The sequence below is a fragment of the Boleophthalmus pectinirostris genome, unplaced genomic scaffold (genome assembly GCF_026225935.1).
Source record: "Boleophthalmus pectinirostris isolate CB_2022bp ecotype Guang Dong unplaced genomic scaffold, ASM2622593v1 HiC_scaffold_19, whole genome shotgun sequence".
Classification (NCBI taxonomy): Eukaryota; Metazoa; Chordata; class Actinopteri; order Gobiiformes; family Gobiidae; genus Boleophthalmus; species Boleophthalmus pectinirostris.
In genome coordinates, this window is record NW_026571140.1 from 36180050 (window position 1) to 36200993 (window position 20944).

General features: G+C 37.2%; 1 protein-coding gene across 2 annotated transcripts in view; it reads right to left on the bottom strand.

The window, feature by feature from the left end:
• The window catches only part of plekhg4 (pleckstrin homology domain containing, family G (with RhoGef domain) member 4), a 221232-nt gene extending 204537 nt beyond the window's left edge, over positions 1 to 16695 (bottom strand). For both annotated transcript variants that reach the window (XM_055154495.1, XM_020931952.2), the window contains exon 1: positions 16593 to 16695. In XM_055154495.1, coding sequence (XP_055010470.1) covers positions 16593 to 16595 — 3 coding nt within the window. In that variant the 5' untranslated portion in view covers positions 16596 to 16695. The remainder of the gene's footprint in view (positions 1 to 16592) is intronic.
• Positions 16696 to 20944: the final 4249 nt, after the last annotated feature.

Consider the following 20944-nt stretch of genomic DNA (forward strand, 5'->3'; position numbering starts at 1 on the left):
TTTGTGATGAGGAAACACTACATTTTTGAACAAACAGATCAAAAAACAGCACAATATCAGTCCTTTAACTTACAAAAATACTACATTTGAGTACATTTTGGATCTACTTGCAGTATCAGAATCATACAGAAAATCCATGAACTGTAAATTTTAGAACAGGTTTTAGTCTGTTATTTGGGGTTGGCTGGTATTAAATTACATTAAATTAACACCTGCATCACTTTTATTTTACGATTCCTGACTTAGTTAAATACAAGCACCACTGATTCTTGATCACAACGTAGAAAAGACATTTCTTGGGGAACTGAAAAACATTGGGGATTTCTGTAGAATCAATGAAATGAAATACAAAAGGATGTCATTCTTTGTTCATTCTTCATTGGTTAAAATACTTTTCATATCAGACACATTTCAGGGCCGCGTGGGCAAAGTTCTTAAGCCGGTATTTAGCTGGAGACAGTGGACAGGATTCTTTGCGGTCCTCCCCCTAATGGCATCTGAATATAACCTCCGCCGGTCTGTAACGTGCATTAGTTTGACCTAGAGCTTATTTGGAAACACGCCACAGTCTGGAGACACGTCTGAGCACACACACAGCTCTGATACTGGAACTTATCTCTGAAATGTCATAAGTTTGTGTTTATCAAATGTCAAAACAACGCACAAAGAACTGTAATTACACAAGATCAGACTCGCAACAAGCAAAGAATCAGTGACTGCGGCATTGTCTATGGGAAAAAGTGTGAGTGCTCAAAAACATATCTCATTTTTACATTTTTACTGACCTAAAAACGTGAAAAGCAGAATTTGTTGATTTTAAACTGTTTGCAGTGGCTCAAATTTATTCCTCAATCCAACAACTAGCATTCTAACAGCACACTAGCCTTGCTTCCAATAAAAAATATTGTAAAACAGTACTCAAAAGCTTTTAATATCTATACAAAGGCAAGACAAATTTGACTTTATTAAAAAATTGGTACGTTTTTAACACAGTCCAGTGGTTTCATATTTGTACGTTTGTTTAATTTTGAGAATTATTGTATCTAGGGGTGTGCAAAAATATTGAAATGTTGATATATCGATATATCGTTAGGGTTGGGTATCATTAAGAAGTTGCCGATACGATACATACCTCAATATATAGGCCAGGATACGACGCATATTTCGATACAGTGCAGTTTCGATTCAATACGATATATTTCAAATCGATTCGATACGATTCAATTAAAAATAAAGGCTAAAATAAATAAAGGCTGTGATACCAAAAGTCTTTGTTAAACCACTTCTTGTGCAAAATTCATATGAAACACAAACATTTTAATCATCAGAACAGTGAAAAAGTCAAATGTGATGAGTTTCCTTCTTCAAAACTGTAAAAAATACTCTTGGCGATATATCGGTACAGCAAGCCATGATATCGATACTGTATCATCACATTAAACAATACTATACATCGATATTTCAGTATTTTTGCACACCTCTGTATATCATATCGTTTAATTTGATGATACAGTATCAATATCGTGGGCTGCTGTATCGATATATCACCAAGAGTATTTTTTTGGTATATTTTACTAAATTATTTTGTGAAATCGCTACAGTTGAAGGCGATTTTAATTTGTTTGTCAACCGATCTCCAAACTCATATAGACGAATTGAAACAATTTAAATCTTAACAAAGTTTATTTTGGGATATTTTTAATATAAATAAGTATATTTTATTGTTTTAATACAGCGATTGTAAAACAGCTGGATATATTGTTTATTTTGGATACATTTATATTTTTCTATGCCTTATTTCATGTTCAAAGTATATTTTATACATCGCAAAACTATTCTAAGGTTCATAATTGTAGCCTATATTTATTTTTAATAAAAAAAATTGAAAAAATTGCGTAAATTAATCATTAATCGTCATTTCAGTATTGGCAAAAATAATCGTCATAATGATTTTTTCCATAATCGAGCAGCCCTACTGTATCACTAAATTAAACGATACGATATATCAACATTTCAATATTTTTGTACACCCCTATTATTGATTAACTAATCATCAGCAAATACTGTACTAATAAAATCTTTGTTTACAATAAGGGCTGTACGAGCAAATGAATATATGCTTTCCAAGTCACTCATCATTAGTTAATTTAATAAATTGCAGTAGCACTAATTAGTCATAGGTGGTTTTCGGGAACAATGCACTTCTCTAATCTCCTTACATGGATTAAAGGCACCGAGGGGCTCCTAAAGATGCAAGAGTTAACAAAACCAGCAGCCATCTGTCAGGACATAACTCACACTATTACCCCCAGGTTTGTTGTGAATCATTGTGACTCTGTAAAGGAGGTATCGCTCTAGAACGTAAAAAGACTTTCTTCTGGTTAATAAACTCAAACTTGTCTTGCTCTAGGGACAAAATGAGATTGCTGTGTGCTGCCTCCATCAAATTATACATTGTTTTAATTGTCTGTGAACCAGAACGTGCTGGTGCGCTGTCAGCATGCTAGTTTCATGTCAGTATTACAGTGACGGTAAAACTCAACTCTGGCCTCTGAAAGTTGTGAAAAGCAAAGAAAAGGGCACTAGGAATGTTTAAGGAAAGTGAGGAATTACTTTAGACAGTTGCAAACAAAGACACTTCTGTTTTTCACGTTTTAAAGACGGTAAAAATCACGTACAGCACTTTTAACTCACTAAACTAAACAAAAAAGTAATTATTTTCAATTCAAATTTGTGTCCGAGTTCAAAACCTTTGCCTCTGTAGACGTTTCTGCTCTCTGTGTACGATACTACGATAATTAATAGAAATGTACTGTTTTTATTTACAACAATTAGGGTATTTATGTACTGTTGTATAAGATTAAACTGTAAATTAAATGGGATAACGCAACTTCAGTTTAGTTCTTTGCATTAATAAACCTTGCTCCATCAGACTATAAACTCCTCGGGGCATTCACGTGTTATCAGACATCTGCCATTTATTCATATGTGAAATTCCACTGATATCTTCAAAGCTTTGCAGATGATAGAATGAAAAGAATGAGAGACAAAGCCAAACCTAAACATCCTTAAGCCAAAAGGTGCCCACAAAATATGCACCAAAACATCTATAAAGTTTGTGAATTAAACAGCCCATATTACTGTAGTTTTTGGACTGTAAGGCGCACTTAAAATCCGTTAATTTGCTCAAAAATCAAGAGTGCGCCTTATGTATTAATTCTGGTTGTCCTTACTGACCTCGAACCGATTTTATGTGGTACACAGCGCTCAAAAATCTGTCAAAATGTTTTAGTACGACTTTGGTAAACTACAGAGATGCACCGTTTGATGGATTGTTGGAGCATTACAACGAGCACATCCTCTGTCACAGATAGAACACTCATATTCCACCAAGTCGTGTCCTTTAGTCCAACAAAAATTGACCATATCAGCGCAAGGGCCCGACCGACTTTTCTCTTCTATTGGCCGACTGTAAAGTGACTATATGTTACTGGACCCATGAGTGTGAATAGAGGTGTGAATGATCGACATTTACACATATAATTAATTACAGTGGCAGTAGTTTACTTCCTTTACTAGCTAGAATGTGGTGCAAAAATGCCACTAGGCTGACCTACTGTCTGTAAATATGATGTAAAGAGGATAACAATAAATGTTGCCTAAATAAACCCAATTTAAAATCCACCAGAGCCAAACCTAAGTTTTTTAAACAATTCAAGATTTACAGTGAATTTTTACAATCACTAAATATATCAGCGATTATATCAGCTATCGGCAGCTCCAACTCCCATTTTATCGTTAACATATTGGCCGCAACAAAAGCTATATCAGTTGGGGCCTAATCAGAGCACAAGGAACGAGCCGTTTTTTCAGCGCTTATAGTTTATTCAAATGAGCCATGTAGTTTTAAATTTCGTCTCTGTAAAACGTAAACAAATGTGCGCAAAGCTGCATCAAACACATTATTACTCAATGTATATTTGCGTCCTCCTCGTAGAAAACAACAAAAAAAAACTTAAATGATCCACCCACATTCACATTCATAATACACATTCACCACGCCACGATCTGCCAATGGATCGCGGACGCCTGAGCTAAGGGATCAGTCTCAATTGTCTTCCGTTTGTTTCGCTTAATGTGCCTTATAATCCGGTGCAATTTATGTATGAAAATAGACGAGAGAATTCAACATTTCTGATATTGTACCTTATAATCCGAAAAATACGGTACACTGTTTTCTGATCTGTTATAATGTTGTTTCCTCTTCACAAACTTACCTGGAGTTGTGTTTTGTTTCATTCCCACACGTTTTAAACACAGAAACCCTGCATATTTATAGGCTGGTCAAACTGAAAACACTCTGTTCCACCTTGTGATGTCATGTGGTAATACAGTATTGTGTTTTTAAACTCCATACACCTTCACTAGAATCATTTGGATAATCTCAATCTCCTGGAATTGCCAATTTCTACTCAACAATAGGGAAAAAGTAGCTGTTTTACTTGAAATCTACGGCTTCAAGACATCACAAGGTGGAACAGAGCATTTTGAGCTTAGCTGTAGACAGACTAATAACAAAGGAGTGTGAATGAAACAAAACACAACTCCGGGTTTGTTTTTGACGAGGAAACAGCATGCCTAAAAGCTCACAACCGTCAATTTTGCATAATGTGGGACCTTTAAGTGCTCAGTGGAGGGTGTAAAAAGGGTCTCGTTTGACTAAAAATCAAGTAAAAGCTGCGGAATGCGCAAAAATCAATGTGTGTGCTCGGTGGGACGGGCTGAAGGTCAGAGATGGGGTCAACAGTGATGGACTCGGACAAAGGCAGTGATCGCGGTTTATGGCCCCGTGTCATAAAAACAACGGAATAACATCACAGGGCATGTAAATCAGCCATCTGGACAAGAGCACATGTGTTACTGAAGAAGCGACTAAGCAGACAAGATGAATATAGTCGACCTAAGAGACAAGATATTGCAAAAAGTGAATAGTGCAATAGTGGCTGATACACAAATCTGCGAGGAAATATGAGGAAATAACATTAAGGTTCATCAAAATAGACCTGGAGTTGTGTTTTTTTCATTCACACGTTTAAGTAATCCTTTATTTTTAGTCTGTTTACATCTCCAAAGCTCAAAATGTTCATGAAGTGATAGTTTTCAAGTTAACAGATACTTTTTAGTTTTTGTTTAGTAGAAAAATGGCAAATCCAGGGCTGAAATTAGACATAGGATGATCTACAAATTTGGTGTAACGATGATCAAATGAAACAAAAAATGCACACTAAAGTTCTTGTAGAGGTGCAAATGCAAAGAAGAGTAAAATAAAAGTGAAAAAATGCATAGCACAAGCAGATGGTCGATGTCTGAAAGCTTTTCTTTTTTTTTTTAATTTCTAAATAACGTTTCAGCAAAAAAGCCTTCGTCAGATCATTTTCCTTACTTTGGACCACAATAAACGATTACGTGATGATTATCATGGTCAAGATAATTGTGATTAACGATTACATCACGTTAATTATGGAAGTTACTGACAGTTTAAAAATGTTCTGAATATGAATGGGGTGTCCAAAAATATAAACATTTTGATGTATCGTTTCGTTTAATTTGACAGTGTCGATATCATGAGCTGCCGTATCGATATATCCCCAAGAGTATTTTTTGGTATATTTTATTAAATTATTTTGTTACAGTGCTACAGTTTTGTTGCTCATTCAGAGGAAGGGAACTCGTTTATGCGACACATTTGATATTTTCACTGTTTGATGATTAAAATGTTTGTGTTTCATATGAACTTTGCACAAGAAGTGATTTAACAAAGACTTTTAGTATCACAGACATGATTTAGCCTTTATTTTTTATTGAGCCGTATTGAGTCGATTTGAAATATATCGTATCGAATTGAAAGTGCACTGTATTGAGATATGTATCATATCGTGGCCTATGTATCGAGGTATGTATCATATCGGTAACTTCTTAATGATCCCCAGCCCTATATATGAATAATGACCATTTGAATATTATCAATAGGTACCATATTTAAACAACTGTTATAGTCTTGTACTTCGTTAGTGAAAGAGAAAACAGCAACATACTGGTGATAAAATGGCGATTATTTTTGTTGGCGATTATCACAATTATCTAAAATGTCCCATGAACGATTAGTGTCTACCTTTTTATCCTGATAAACGATATTATTTTTATTGCCCCATCCCTACTTGAACTTATCCAAATCATTTATTATTATTATAAGTATATTTATTTTGTTTTTTAAATCTAGAGATGGTAGAACACCTGGATATATAGTTTATTTTGGATACATTTTTTCGGATACGTTTTTCTATGCCTTATTTCATGTTCAATATATATTTTATTTATTCATTTTATGTTTTATACATCACAAAACTGCTCTAAGGTTCATATTTGTAACTTATATTTATTTTCAATTTGAAAGTTTTGCATAAATTATCAATATCAAGTGTTTTTTTTTTTTTCCAAGATCAGAGAAATGCTGAATAAATGCATCTTGTAACTAAAAAATAATCGTTTGAATAATCGTGATTTCAATATTGACCAAAAAAATAATTGTGATAATTTTTAGTAACATGTAGATGAAACAAAACACAACTCCAGGTATGTTTGTGGTGAGGAAACATTATAACAAAGACCAAAAAATAATAATATGAGCACTATTAAGTGCTAATATTCTAAAGATTTTAATAAAACATAGATTTCCACGACGAACCAAGGTTTAGTTTTTTTTCTCTATCTCGATGGTAACGTGCAAGAAGAAAGTGCCCGTCAACAGGAATCTTACTCAGTAGTGCTTTAATAATAAACCACATATAGTATAAGTATAATTTAAAGAAAGTTTTCCTAATAATAGTGCCTGTGTGTGAAGTAAATAACAGTGTAATTTATATCTTGTGAAAAGTACATGGTCAGGTACATTCTGTGATCTACTCAGAGCATGTCCAAACTCAGAGCTGTTATTGAACCGTACTCTGAAAGTCAAGACAACACACCCGCTGACTCAATGTACAAAAACACACACAGTCTCTATGGCGAAAGTATCTAACACGGAAATAAAGCTACAGTACGTAACAATGCCGCCTTATGCACAGAGACCGCACCACAAACAAGCCCCCGGGTCGCACATTTCAACAACAGATAGTCAAAGTTAATGAGACTCCTCCGCTTGTCCCCTTCAGGCAAAAGCAGAAGAACCAGGACGCAGGTTTAAATAGATTTAGTGAAGCACAAGGTGGAAAAAAATAAAAACACTGTTGCCATGGAGACACGCCATGTTTGAAGCGGTAGTGACAAAGGTTCATAAACAAAATTATCATCGAACAATTTGGACGAATCCCTGTGTCATTCGTTTTTCAAAATAAATACAAAAATAAGAAAACGAAAAAACAACAATTTTCCTCATTATTTGTCTCCAAAACCCAAGTGAAAAAATGGATAATGATTCTTTTTTTTTTTTTTTACATTTTTCGATTTTGTGTTTAAATGAATAATGGGAAAAAATGGATAAAGGGCTTCCCATTTCCGTGACTAAAACTGCAATGCTGGATTTTTGCGCCACACACGAACTGAATCAGGACTGAACTAGGACTTTAAAAGGTCTAAACCATGTCTAAACCAGAACTACTAAACCGGTCTCAGTCCCGGTCTCAGTCCCGGTCTCAGTCCCGGTCTCAGTCCCGGTCTCAGTCCCGGTCTCAGTCCCGGTCTCCTGACAGTTTACACAGGTGCACCTCCAGGTCCGTCCCGACACTCCTGGTTCAGTCCTGGTTTAATCCTGGTTTAGGACTGAGACCGAGACCAGACCAGGACCAGGACTGAATCCGGGACTGAGACCGGGACTGAGACCAGGACTGAGACCAGGACTGAGACCAGGACTGAGACCGGAACTGAGACCGGGACTGAGACCGGGACTGAGACCGGGACTGAGACCGGGACTGAGACCGGGACTGACCGGACTGAGACCAGAACTGAGACCAGAACTGAGACCAGAACTGAGACCGGGACTGAGACCGGAACTGAGACCGGAACTGAGACCAGAACTGAGACCAGAACTGACTGAGACCAGGACTGAGACCGGGACTGAGACCGGGACTGAGACCGGGACTGAGACCGGGACTGAGACCGGGACTGAGACCGGGACTAGATCAGGAACAGACTGCAGCTGAGAGTGGTTTAGTTCTGGTTTAGATTTGATTCAGTCCTGGTTCAGTCCTGGTTTAGGTTCATGAACAAATGACACATGGATTTGGATGCCTCCAGGTCAATTTACACAGCAGATCTGTGGAGAGGACACCCTGCTCTTAATACGAAAGCAGGTTTCTTAAGGTCGTACAGAGATCAGTATGAATGCACTATTATGGTTAATTGTGAGGACGCACCGATACCGATACTGGTATTCGAAATCACAGCTGATCCTGGAAAATTTACTGGATTAAGTATCGGCTCCATGATATCGCTTCAGCTGATATCCTGGTTGGGCCTTAAAATAGATGTAATAAGACTTTGACTGACTGATGTCGGCCCAGAAAGTCTCATAATTAGGGATGTAACAATAAATGAAATATCGTCATATTGTATCATCAAAAGTCTCACAATAATATCATGGGCTGTCACAAAATATTGAATTACAAGTTCTTTTGCTTAAATTTGTGGTTTTATAGTAGCAACAGCTTATAAACATCGGGAACTACATATCCCATGATTCATTTCAGTGCAGACAACATGAAGAAATGTGTTTTTTACTTGAATTCTTGGGATTATGACGGAAATAATTCACACCAAAATCTTGTCAAGGTATTTTAAAAGCAGAAACATTTCCTATCTACAATTATATCTCCATATATTGCAATAAATATCGTACCTTGAGATGCATATCGTGATAATATTGTACCATAAAATTTGGATATCTGAACTTTTATTCAAACAAAGCCGTCCAGTAGTTATTTGAAGGACAAATAACAGTTACATAACACAATTTAATCTATTTTGAAATAAGTCAACAATGTTTTTTGGGGGGATAAAAGGCGACGTTCAATCCCCACACTGGTATGAGTTAATGTCAGACATTGGCAGATACTTAAAGCCACAGTTTCGAGAAGAAGCTGGGTCGGCGCATCCCTAGTTAATTGGTTTGGTACGATACTTGAACCCAAACCAAACCGGCAGCCCGAGCAAGTCCGAGCACATTCTGATTGATTACTATAACGTGAAATCGTCATCAAAATAATTAAAAAGAGTAATAGTGATATAACAATACGTCCGCTAACTTACATCACCTCTAACTTTTCACCACTAATCAGAAGTTGTGTTTAAGTAGCTCAGAGGGTGAGATTTTCGTGAAAGGTACAGAAAACTACACTTGACGTTGACGTGTGCGGTATGTGCTCGTCTCACTTTACACCTCAGGGCCCAAATTAGCAAACGCACAGAAACGAGCTAATTACTCTCAGGCTAATTGACCCGTCAGACATGTCCAGCTTCAACTGCGAAGAAATATGGTTCGCAGACTAACCATGGCTTTTCAGCAGCAGTAATGTTACCAAAAAAAGAAAGGACTGGGGTTTTGGTTTTGGGGTAACCGAAGCACAAGAAGAGCCAAAACTGGTTGCCTATTTGGTAGCTGGTAACAATACGATCTTTCTATAGCTGATTATAACTCTAGAAATACCACAGCCAGAGGTGGATCCCATCTCTTTTGTATGATCTTTTAAAGCAGACGGCGCATAAGGAAAGTTTCAAGTCAGATCTATGGAGAGGAGGTAATACAAGCACCTGCCTGTGAATAGATTTATGACATACTGTGGACTGTGTTTCCCATTAGTACAGTTCATTTTTTATTCAAATGTTTTCAACTTTTTAAATGCATCATCTTATAAGCTTATAACTTACTGGAAAGACTTGCTGTGAATCTGTTTTGCTGCATTTTTTACTATAAATTATAAAATGTAAATATTGGATCTACAACAACATTCACAATAGTAATAATAACCGGTTTAAAATCTTTTAAAAGAATGAAAGTCTCATGACACGATATCGTCACGGTACGATATTTATTGCGATATTTTGTGGAGGCTGTGAACAAAACTGTTAATATGCTACTTTTTCCTCTTTCCTCTCAATGCCTTGACAAGACTTAATCCAAAGAACTAAGACTTAAAAGTGTTTAGAAATGTTATTTCTTCATGTAGTCTACACTGAAATGGGGCAAAGGATCATGGTATATGTAGTTCCCTTTGCTGCACCATAACTCTCAAAGAAACTTCTAATTGGCCATACCAGTTTGTCAAAGCCTGATCCCGTCAGTTAGTACTTGGATGGGAGACCACTGGGAAAATCAGGTGCCACAGTGGAGCGCCAGTCCAAAAAACTGTTGTGGTGTCCTTAGGCAAGGCACTTCACCCACATTGCCTAGTACGAAAGTATTGTGTGGATGAGTAGTGGTGTTGGTGGTGGTGGTCTGAGGGGTTGATAGCACCGATTGGCAGCCTCACGTCAGTCAGTGTGCCCCAGGGCAGCTGTGGCTACAATAGCTATTTACCACCACCAGGTATGGAGTGAATAAATAATGCTCTGTAAAGCCTCTGTGTCTTACTTACTTACTAATTCACTATATATTGTGATGGTCCATGATTTTATTGTGAGAAATTTGACGATACGATATCACGATATTATGGTTACTGTTACATCCCTACCTCACAATAACAATAACAAATTTTGAAGCACCGTACACAATGATATTGAAAACTACTTTACATCACGGACACAAACCAGGAAAATCCCAGTAAACCATTTTTTACATTTACAGTACGAGCTGTAACAAAAAAATACCAAAAATTAACCAATATTTAGCCATAGAAATCATTTATTCTACCCTGTACTACAACTCAAGTCTATATTATTACAATAAAGTGACTAAAATCTCTTCACTCTTGCAAAGAAACTGTACCTACGATAAATACTGAGCCTCAAAATATACTGTTCCTGTGATCCTGGGTTTTTTATTTCACAGTTTTGTTTCTTTAAAAAAAATCCTGGCTCCAACTTCGCTAAAAACTGGGAGCTTCATCTGAGTGGACGAGGCCGTGGGTGACGTCGCACTCGCTTAGTCCACTTCTTTATACAGTCCATGGTCCAGACCTTGGATCTGACCTTGACTGTCTTTATAGTGCAGTCTGGTCCCGTCTAAATGACCTGCGTTATTACCACTTGAGTAAAACGTGTGTTCAGCAAATCACTGCGTTTCTTCGCCTCGTCTGTAATGAGCAGATTGCAGGTCTCAGGGACTAAACTAAACAGCTCTGAAAAGGACTGGGACCATAAAGACAACAAAGGCGACCAGAGACCAGGACTCAGACCAGGACCAGACTAAACCAAACCAAACCAAAGAGCGCGTTACAGACGAGAGGTGACGACAATGGGACCGATGTTAGCAATTCAAAATGAGGCACTTGAAATTATCAAGCACTTTACGTACCTCAGAAATCAAAGCAAAATTATCTTATTTGGTTTACGGATACACAACAATTCTCAAAGCTCTCACTGCGCTTTGGTGAAAAATGGGTTAGTGGACCTTGATGCAATAGACTGTATATTGGATTGTTTAAATGTCCAAACCTAACAAAGACAGAATTTAAGATGATAATTAATACTTTTTCTATGATAACCAACTTTTTTATATTGTAAAATTCAACAGCTTTATTCATTTTGAGAAAGGAAAACGCATGAAACCAACTGAATTATACAGATAGAAAAGCAAATCGCAAAGACGACAATTATTTAAGTAACATCCTTTCCAATGCAAATAAAAAAATATCTTTATCTATTGTGCAAAAAATGGCTGATGTTGTAGTTTCAGATTGCAGCTTTTACTCCTGGTTGTCTTCAAAATTTAAAGTTTGAACAGAATCCTAGCCTTGCAGGAAGACGAATCCTTGCGACATTTGTGAGTTCATAAACTCTGGCTGAATCGTTTACATGTTATACTGTAAGTCCCAAACGAAACTGACCAATCACAGAGCAGCACTGTGGTCTGAGCGAAAGCAAACGCAGAACGAATCAAAACAAACGAATCAAAACAAACGAACCAAAAAAAACAACTTTTGCCTATACTGTATAAATGGGGACCATTTTGGTTGTGAAAAACGTGCACAAGGTAAGGGCTTTGTGCATTTGTGGACGGGTATGTGCTTAAATGTAAGTAACAAAAGTCTGATTTCTTGGCTTGTTCCACTGTTGTGACGTTTCAACCAACACTGCACACGTATTTTGCCCTACACAAGCGTAAAATCTGCACGTTTTGGGCACATATTTGTTAGAATGCATTAAAAGTGAATGTACATAAACAAACACATAACTTTTGAAACTATGTTATGAATAAGCGTGGGTTAATATAAGTTTTTCTTCATCCCATTTCTTTTTGAGAAAAGTGCTTTTCTGTTGTGTATGCACAATTACTGTATTTTTCGGACTATAAGTCAGACTTTTTTTTCACGGTTTGGGTGTTTTTATACTCCGGTGCGACTTATATATTAAAATTTTCACACTGACAGTCACGAGAGGCTCTAGTCTTGTGTGTCAGTATCTGCTGCTCCTATTATGCCTGTACCACTGTCACTTCACTCGACTGCCGACTGCACGTCTCCTGCAGAGAGAAACGCTGTCCTACTGCAAATAGTGAAATATTCAGCCAAAAACGGTAATCGAGCAGCAGAAAGATAGTTTGGAGTGAGTGAGAAACTTGTGAGGGACTGGCGGAAAGCGGGGATGGAGAACACAGCTTCACGGTAACCAGGAGGATGCACCATGAAACTTTCCTGGAAGTCACTGGATGGATCGACAAAGCCTGAACCAAAACCATTCTGTCGGGATTTAGAAAGGCAGGAATAATTCTAACTGGAACTGATGCTGAGTTTGACAACAGCTACGCAGAAAGAGAAAGCGGCGCTCCGTTTACCTCCGGAGGTCGTGGAATTGCTCAGAAGTGACACCAATAGATTTAGTGATTTGGAGTGAGATGGAGAGTTTGGTAAACTTGTTCTGTTCTGTTGTTTATGTTATAGTTTATCTGAAGAACTGTTCATATGTGACGTCAACAGTCTGTTGTTCTCTGTTCTATTGTTTTCACTACAATTTGCCTTTCAAGCTGAAATGTCGGTTCCTGGTCTCTGATTTCATAAAATAAATTTCCCCCCTAAAAGTGCGACTTATATATGTTTTTTTCTTCTTCATTACAAATTTTTGTCTCGTGTGACTTATACTCCGGAGCGACTTATAGTCCGAAAAATACAGTATTGTTTCTCTCTCGGCACAAACTCGAAATAAAAATGAATGAATCAATCAATTAATGAGTACGGCCACACTGTCCACGCAAGAGTATGGAGCATATTTTGATGCTCCACGTGACTGCAGGTGCATATCTCCGTCAAAATACACAGAACGAGCATCTACTGTTGTATTTGTGCATTTTCCATCAGCACAAGAAATCCAAATTAGAATCCTGCTACCTAAACATAAATTGCAAATCAAACATTAAATCAATTGTCAGGAAAAATTGCATATATTTTTCAAAACTCTTGCACTTCTACCACAGTTTGAAACCAAAGAAAAACAGGAGAACGGTACATGTAGCTGCAGTGTGATAGACGCCTGGTTTGACAGGCTCTAAACTGGAACCCGACCACGAAGCCCAAAATCCAAAACACACTGAGTCATCATCTTTTATGAGGCCTAAACCCGCTCATTCAGGCATAAATCTAAAACTGCTTTTCTTTTCAGACCACATTTTTCAAACACTTTGGATTTTTTTGACAGTCTTGTAAAAATATCTTGAAGTGCTGCTTTGCAAAATGGTGCAGTGGAGTATGAAAATAAAAAGCTATAGCCTACAGGTGAACCAGAAACCTGCAGTCACAAGTCAGGTTAGATTCGGGCCAAAGGGTGCGTTCATTTTATTACACTTACAGTTTGAGCACAGTTTAGTCCTGGTGTAGGCTTGGTTTGGTCCTGGTTTGGTCCTGGTTTGGTTTAGTCCTGGTTTAGTTCTAGTTTAATGCTGGTTTAGTCCTGGGTTAGTGTTGGTTTAGTCCTGGTTTAGTCCTAGTTTGGTACTGATTTAGTCCTGGTTGGATCCTGGCTTAGTCCTGGTTAGGTCCTTGGTTGGTCATTGGTTGGTCCTGGTTTAGTCCTGGTTCAGTTCTTGTTTAGTTCTGGTTTGGTCCTGGTTTAGTTCTGGTTTGGTCCTGGTTTAGTCCTGGTTTAGTTCTGGTTTAGTTCTGGTTTGGTCCTTGGTTGGTCCAGGTTTAGTCTTAGTTTGGTCCTAGTTTAATCCTAGTTGGTCCTGGTTTGGTTTAATCCTGGTTTAGTGCTGATTTAGTCCGAGTTTGGTACTGGTTTAGTCCTGGTTTGGTCCTGGTTTAGTCCTGGTTTGGTTAATCCTGGTATAGTCATGGGTTAGTGCTGGTTTAATCTTGGTTTGGTCCTGGTTTGGTTCAGATTTAGACCTGGTTGAGCAGTGTTTAGTCCTGGTTAAGTCCTAGTTTAGTTCTGGTTTAGTTCTGGTTTAGTTTAGTCCTGGTTTAGTCCTGGTTTGGTCCAATTTTGGTCATGGTTTAGTCCTGGTTTAATCCTGGTTTGGTCCTGGTTTAGTCCTAGTTTGGTCCTTGGTTGGTCCTGGTTTAGTCTTAGTTTGGTCCTAGTTTAGTCCTAGTTTGGTCCTGGTTTTGGTCCTGATTTGGTCCTGGTTTGGTCCTGATTTGGTCCTGATTTGGTCCTGGTTTAGTCCTGGTTTAGTCCTGGTTTAGTGCTAGTTTGGTCTTGGTTTAGTCCTAGTGTGGACTGGTCCTGGTTTAGTCCTGATTTAGTCCTGGTTGAGCAGTATTTAGTCCTGGTTAAGTCCTAATTTCATTTTGGTTTGGTTCTGGTCTAGTCCTGGCCTAGTCGTGGCCTGGTACCGGACTAATCCTGGTATGATCCTGGTTTAGTCCTGGTTTCAGCAGTGTTTAGTCCTAGTTTAGTCCCGATTTAGTCCTGGTTGAGCAGTATTTAGTCCTAGTTAAGTCCTAGTTTGTTCCAGGTCTAGTCCTGGCCTAGTCGTGGCCTAATCCCAGACTAATCCTGGTATGGTCCTGGTTTAATCCTGGTTTGGCCTTGGTCTAGTGCAGGTCTAGTCCAGTCCTGGTCAGTCCTGGTCTAGTCCTGGCAGTTTAGTCCCAATATTGATTAATAAGTGAACGCATCTTAAAACAATTTCATCAATTACAAACAAAATCCATCATTTGCATTTGTTTCATACATTTTTACGAGGGAGTACGATCAAAACTTTAAAAAATATGTTGTTAAAAGCATCTAAACAACTTAAAATCTCATCCAAATAAACAGAAAAACTACATTAGATAAAACTTCGCTTTATCTAATCTCAACATTAAAATCAGCAAACAGCTCTTTCCTCATTACAACAGTCACAGTCACATTTTAACTTATTTTAAACATACTTTCTAATCACCACCTCAGTGCGTTCTTAATCTAAATTTAATCACATCACACGTGCAAACTATGATATCATTCTAAACAGGTAAATTGCACAATATTTGCTGATTAAAATAAAACTGTAAATGTGCGTTAACGTGTCAGAGCTTGTTGAAATTATCTTTTACTTTTAAATGACTAATAATCTAGTCATTTGAGTTGCATCTTATTTTCCCATGACTATTACATTTTCTTACAACATAATTTAGCACACATACAAATAAAAATAATAAATAATAAATAAAAAATGCAATGTTGCCAGCAGTTTTAGTAACTTTCTGAAGACCTAAACCGACGACTATTTATGGCTTGTATTTTCTTGACTTTTAAATCAACTATAACAACATTTTTTTGTACAATTAACCACAAAAAAGATTTAAATTTCTATAGTTATATTAAAAAGAAGGGACAGAAAACATGACAAAAATAAACATAGTAAGGTTTGATCTCTAAAATTATCAGATTACAAGCCCATGAAAGCTTAATTTATCTCAATAAAACAGCATGCATCTAAATAAAATAACATATATAGCAACAAATAATATTATTAGCCTAAATAAATCTACTTTTGCAACATTAGCGTTAGAAAAGCTAGCTAAAATAAGCATGCTTAGTAGCGATAAGTACGTTCATAAAGTTTTGACGTAAGATTTTTTTTTTTTTTTTTTTTCACAACAGTCAGAACCAAAATTTGGAGAAAACGTGTTTTAAACTTATTCGTTACAAAAAAAAAAAAATAAAAAAAAAATCATAGCGCTTTATAAAAAAAAAAAATCCGGTCAAATGATTAAGTATTAAAATTTAACGTTAACTTGCACGCTAACGTTATTAAAAGATTAGATTTGTAAAAGAAAGACATTTTAACTGACTTTAAAACTATTTCAGGATCACACCTTTTGGAGCAATTTAACACCATTTGACAAACCCTCCCCCCACCACAACAAACCTGCTCCTCGAACACATGTGCTGCGAGCTGCACACAAAACTACCCAATCTGCAATTAAACTTTCCCCAAATAAAGTTGAATTTGCTCCTACCATAGTTTCTGGCGCAGTTGAGTCTTGTTTTATTCCCGTTAAAGTGCATTTTCTGTCAGTATTCCCCGGTTAGACGCCGGTAGTGGTTCATTCCCGGTCAGGTCTCAGATTAGACTGATTCACACGGGGAGAGGAGCCCACGTGAAGGCCCCGCCCCCCCTCGCTCTCAAAGGACACGCCCACTCTGAGCAGGACACGCCCACTGAGAGAACCGGCTCACTAACAGCGACACCTGCAGGACGAACTCTGGAACTGCAGCTAATCAGTGCAATGTATTTTTAAAGCGTGTATAGTGTTGGGGAGTAACAGATTACAAGTACCGGAGTAACGTAATCAGAGTACAAATTATGAGTAACTGTATTCAGTTACAGTTACTGTTTCAGTGAGTGGTAATTGGATTACAGTTACTTTAGTTGAAATAAATGTATTACATGGTGGTATTTTCCGGTTTTCACATTTTGGGCTAAACCAGGACTAAAACCAGGACTAAACCAGGACTAATCCAGGACTAAGCCATGACTAAAACTAGGACTAAACCAGGACTAAACTAGGACTAAAACCAGGACTAAACCAGGACTAATATCAGGACTAAACCAGGACTAATCTAGGACTAATTCAGGACTAAACCAGGACTAATATCAGGACTAAACCAGGATTAAAACTAGGACTAAACCAGGACTAAACCAGAACTAAACTACGACTAAACTAGGACTAAAACCAGGACTAAACCAGAACTAAACTGGACTAAAATCAGGACTAAACCAAGAACTAAACTAGGACTAAAATCAGGACTAAACTAGGACTAAACCAGGACTAAACTAGGACTAAAACCAGGACTAAACCAGGACTAATATCAGGACTAAACCAGGACTAAACTAGGACTAATTCAGGACTAAACCAGGACTAATATCAGGACTAAACCAGGACTAAAACTAGGACTAAACCAGGACTAATATCAGGACTAAACCAGGACTAAAACTAGGACTAAACCAGGACTAAACCAGAACTAAACTGGACTAAAATCAGGACTAAACCAGGACTAAACTAGGACTAAAATCAGGACTAAACTAGGACTAAACCAGGACTAAACCAGAAATAAATTAGGACTAAAACCAGATCTAAACTAGGACTAAAACCGGGTCTAAAACCAGGACTAAACCAGGTCTAAACAATATGACACCTAACAGTAGGTGGACATAATTTAAGGCAGCAGTGATCTCATATAGAAATCATTTCTCTGTTAATAGAAGCAGACAAAATGTTTCATGTTAAAACATTTTCGTCTTTGCTCCTCTACAGCAAACAAAAGCCTCTTCCGTGAGACTTGGGCTCAACAGACAATTTGAAGAGAACCAACGAGAATTTTCAGGATGTGGTTGGTACTTTCATGTAGTTTTAAAAAGCACGACAATATCAAGTAATCCAAAGTATTCAGATTACATTACTCACTTTAAGTAATTTAATGGATTATGTTACAAAGTACATTTTGGTGTATGTAATCTGTAATCTGTAGGGGATTACATTTTAAAAGTCACCTTCCCAACACAGTTCATAAAATATCAGTTTTGAATTAATTTATTTGGAGGATAAGCCCCTGGAGATGTCTCGCCGTCTCGTTTTTAAGGGAGTCCTCATAAATACAACAACAAAAGACAGATACAGTAGGGCAGACAGTAGGAGACATAAATTTAAAAAAAAAGGAACAAAACAATAAAATCAACACAACCACAAACACACACTCACACACACTCGCTCACACTTGACTGTTTGACATATAATAAAACAAATTTGAGGAAAAAAAAAAAAAAAAGAAAGAAACAGTTCAAAGATAATCACAACAAGATGAACAAAAATTCAACAAAATGATGAAGAACAATTACATGAGTTCTGTAAATACTGAACCAGAGCATTTTTAAATGAAGGGACTGAAGTTAATGCAAGAATCGATGAAGGAAGTTCGTTCCAGTCAGAAGGAGCTTTATATTTAAATGAGTGTTTTCCTATTTGTTTTTTTGACTCTTGGGACAACAAAAAATATCTGATCAGCATGACGTAAACTGTTAGAAGATCTGAATGGAATTAAAAACTATTTAATAACCAGTGAAGGTGACGTCGGGAGGACAGAGTGATCAGGACAGCTGGTGGTTCATCACACAGTGGTCAGTTCTGAAGGGACAACGGAGAATGAACCTGCACAGACAGTTCTAGAAAACACTGAGTGGTTGGAGGATAGAAGTTGTAGTATTTTGATAAATAATGTCACAGTATTCTAAAATGGGAAGAATTAGTTGTGAGATAATCTTTTTCCTAACAAAAAAGCTAAAACAATTGATGGACATCAAGTTTGTGAAGACAAGAAAAAAAAAACTTTACTTTCCAGGCTCTCTCCAGCTCCTCCTTGAGCCCCTGGTATTTCTCTAGCTTCTCGTGTTCCTTTTTCCTGATATCACCATCGCTTGGTATTGCGATGTCAACCACCACGGCTCTGCTCTGTTTCTTATCCACCACCACTATGTCTGGTTGGTTCGCCATCACCATTCCTGTCAGTCTGTATCTGGAAGTCCCACAGGATCTTGGCTCGGTTGTTCTCCACAAACTTTGGAGGTGTTTCCCACCTTGATCCTGGGGTTTCCAGCCCGTACTCTGCACAGATGTTTCTGTACACTCTGCCCCACACTTGGTTATGTCGCTCCATGTTTGCTTTCCCTGCCAGCATCTTACACCCTGCAGTTATGTGCTGGACTGTCTCAGGAGCCTCTTTGCACAGTCTACACCTTATATATATATATATATATATATACAGGATACCTGATTCAGTTTACAATCTTTTATTTAGTAGTAGTTTAGTAGTTGACTAATCGGCAATAAATTCTATTAAATAAATTCTATAAAAAATTCTAAAATACATATAATTTTGATTTAATAACAATTCAGTCTTTATGATAAAACCTGTGTCACTGGCATATAAAAGTTTTAATATTGTCATTTATCGCAGTATATCTGTAATATATAGGCTAGTGCTTCAAAATGTACTCACTGTAAGGGTCTGATGCTCCAAAATACAGCTGCTGATTATAAACATTTAAATGAATTAGAAATCAAGCTAAGTGTATAAATACTAGTCCCTGGTGAGTCGTTATTATTTTATATGGGACATTTAAACTCCTCTTTTAAATGCTCAGTCTTCATTTATTTGTATAATTTATGCTGGTAACACAACAGCCTTCATACTTGCTTGATTTGTTCTAGCTTTCCGACAAAAAAAAATAAAAAATTAAAGTTTCACTGCAGTGGTCTGTGTAAATAACATTTCAACAACTTTTCATCTAGCGTGTATTCTCACTTTGTTGTCTTGATTTGTTTCGCATGTGCATTTTTTATAAAGATATTGTAACCAGACTCCAAAATAATCATTGACTATTTTGGCCATTATTGGGTAAATTGTTAACATATGAATGCAAACAGACTGTAATACATGACATTTGCTATAAAACAATACCAATAATACAAGATAATCCCAATAAATATATATATTTTTAAACAGACAGCATCATTAAAATCAAACTTTATTTATAAAGCATTTTTCATACAAAAATTTAACACAAAGTTCTTTACAGTGATTAATGTTCTGCTCACTGGTCTCTCCAAACGAGCTGTGAGACGCTGCAGAACATCCAGAACATCCAGAACATCCAGAACGCTGCAGATCGGGTCCTGAATCGAACTAGGAAGTACGAGCTCATAAGTCCTGTGCTCAGGTCTCTGCACTGCCCCCTGTGCCTCAGAGAATAGACTTTAAAGTGTCTCTGCTTGTGTACAAGTCTCTCCATGGCCGAGCACCAAAGTCCATCTGTGACATGTTAGTGTCATATGAACCATCTCACACTCTGAGGAGCTCAGGGACCGGCCTCCTGCTGGTGCCCAGAGTCACGACTAAACAAGGGGAGTCAGAGTTTCAGGTTCATGCAGCTAAAACCTGGAACAGTCTTCCTGAACATGTGAGACAGACTCTTCTTTGACGCTGTTTAAATTCAGGTTCAAAACTGTTTTGTTTAGCTGCATGACTGAAAGATTTTCATTCCACACTCTTCTCTCTCATTTATGTCTCTCTTTTTTAATTTTAATCTGTATGATTATTTATGTTTTGATTTGTTTATATTGTGATTTTAATGTGTTTCTTATTCTGTAAAGCACTTTGAATCACTTTGGCTATGTTCAGACTGCAGGGCTTAATGCTCAATTCCGATTTTTTGGTGAAATCCGATGTTTTTGCGAGGTCGTTCACATTTCCAATTAAATGCGACTTGTATGTGACTCCAGTGTGAACATTAAATGGCCCAAAAGTGTCCCGC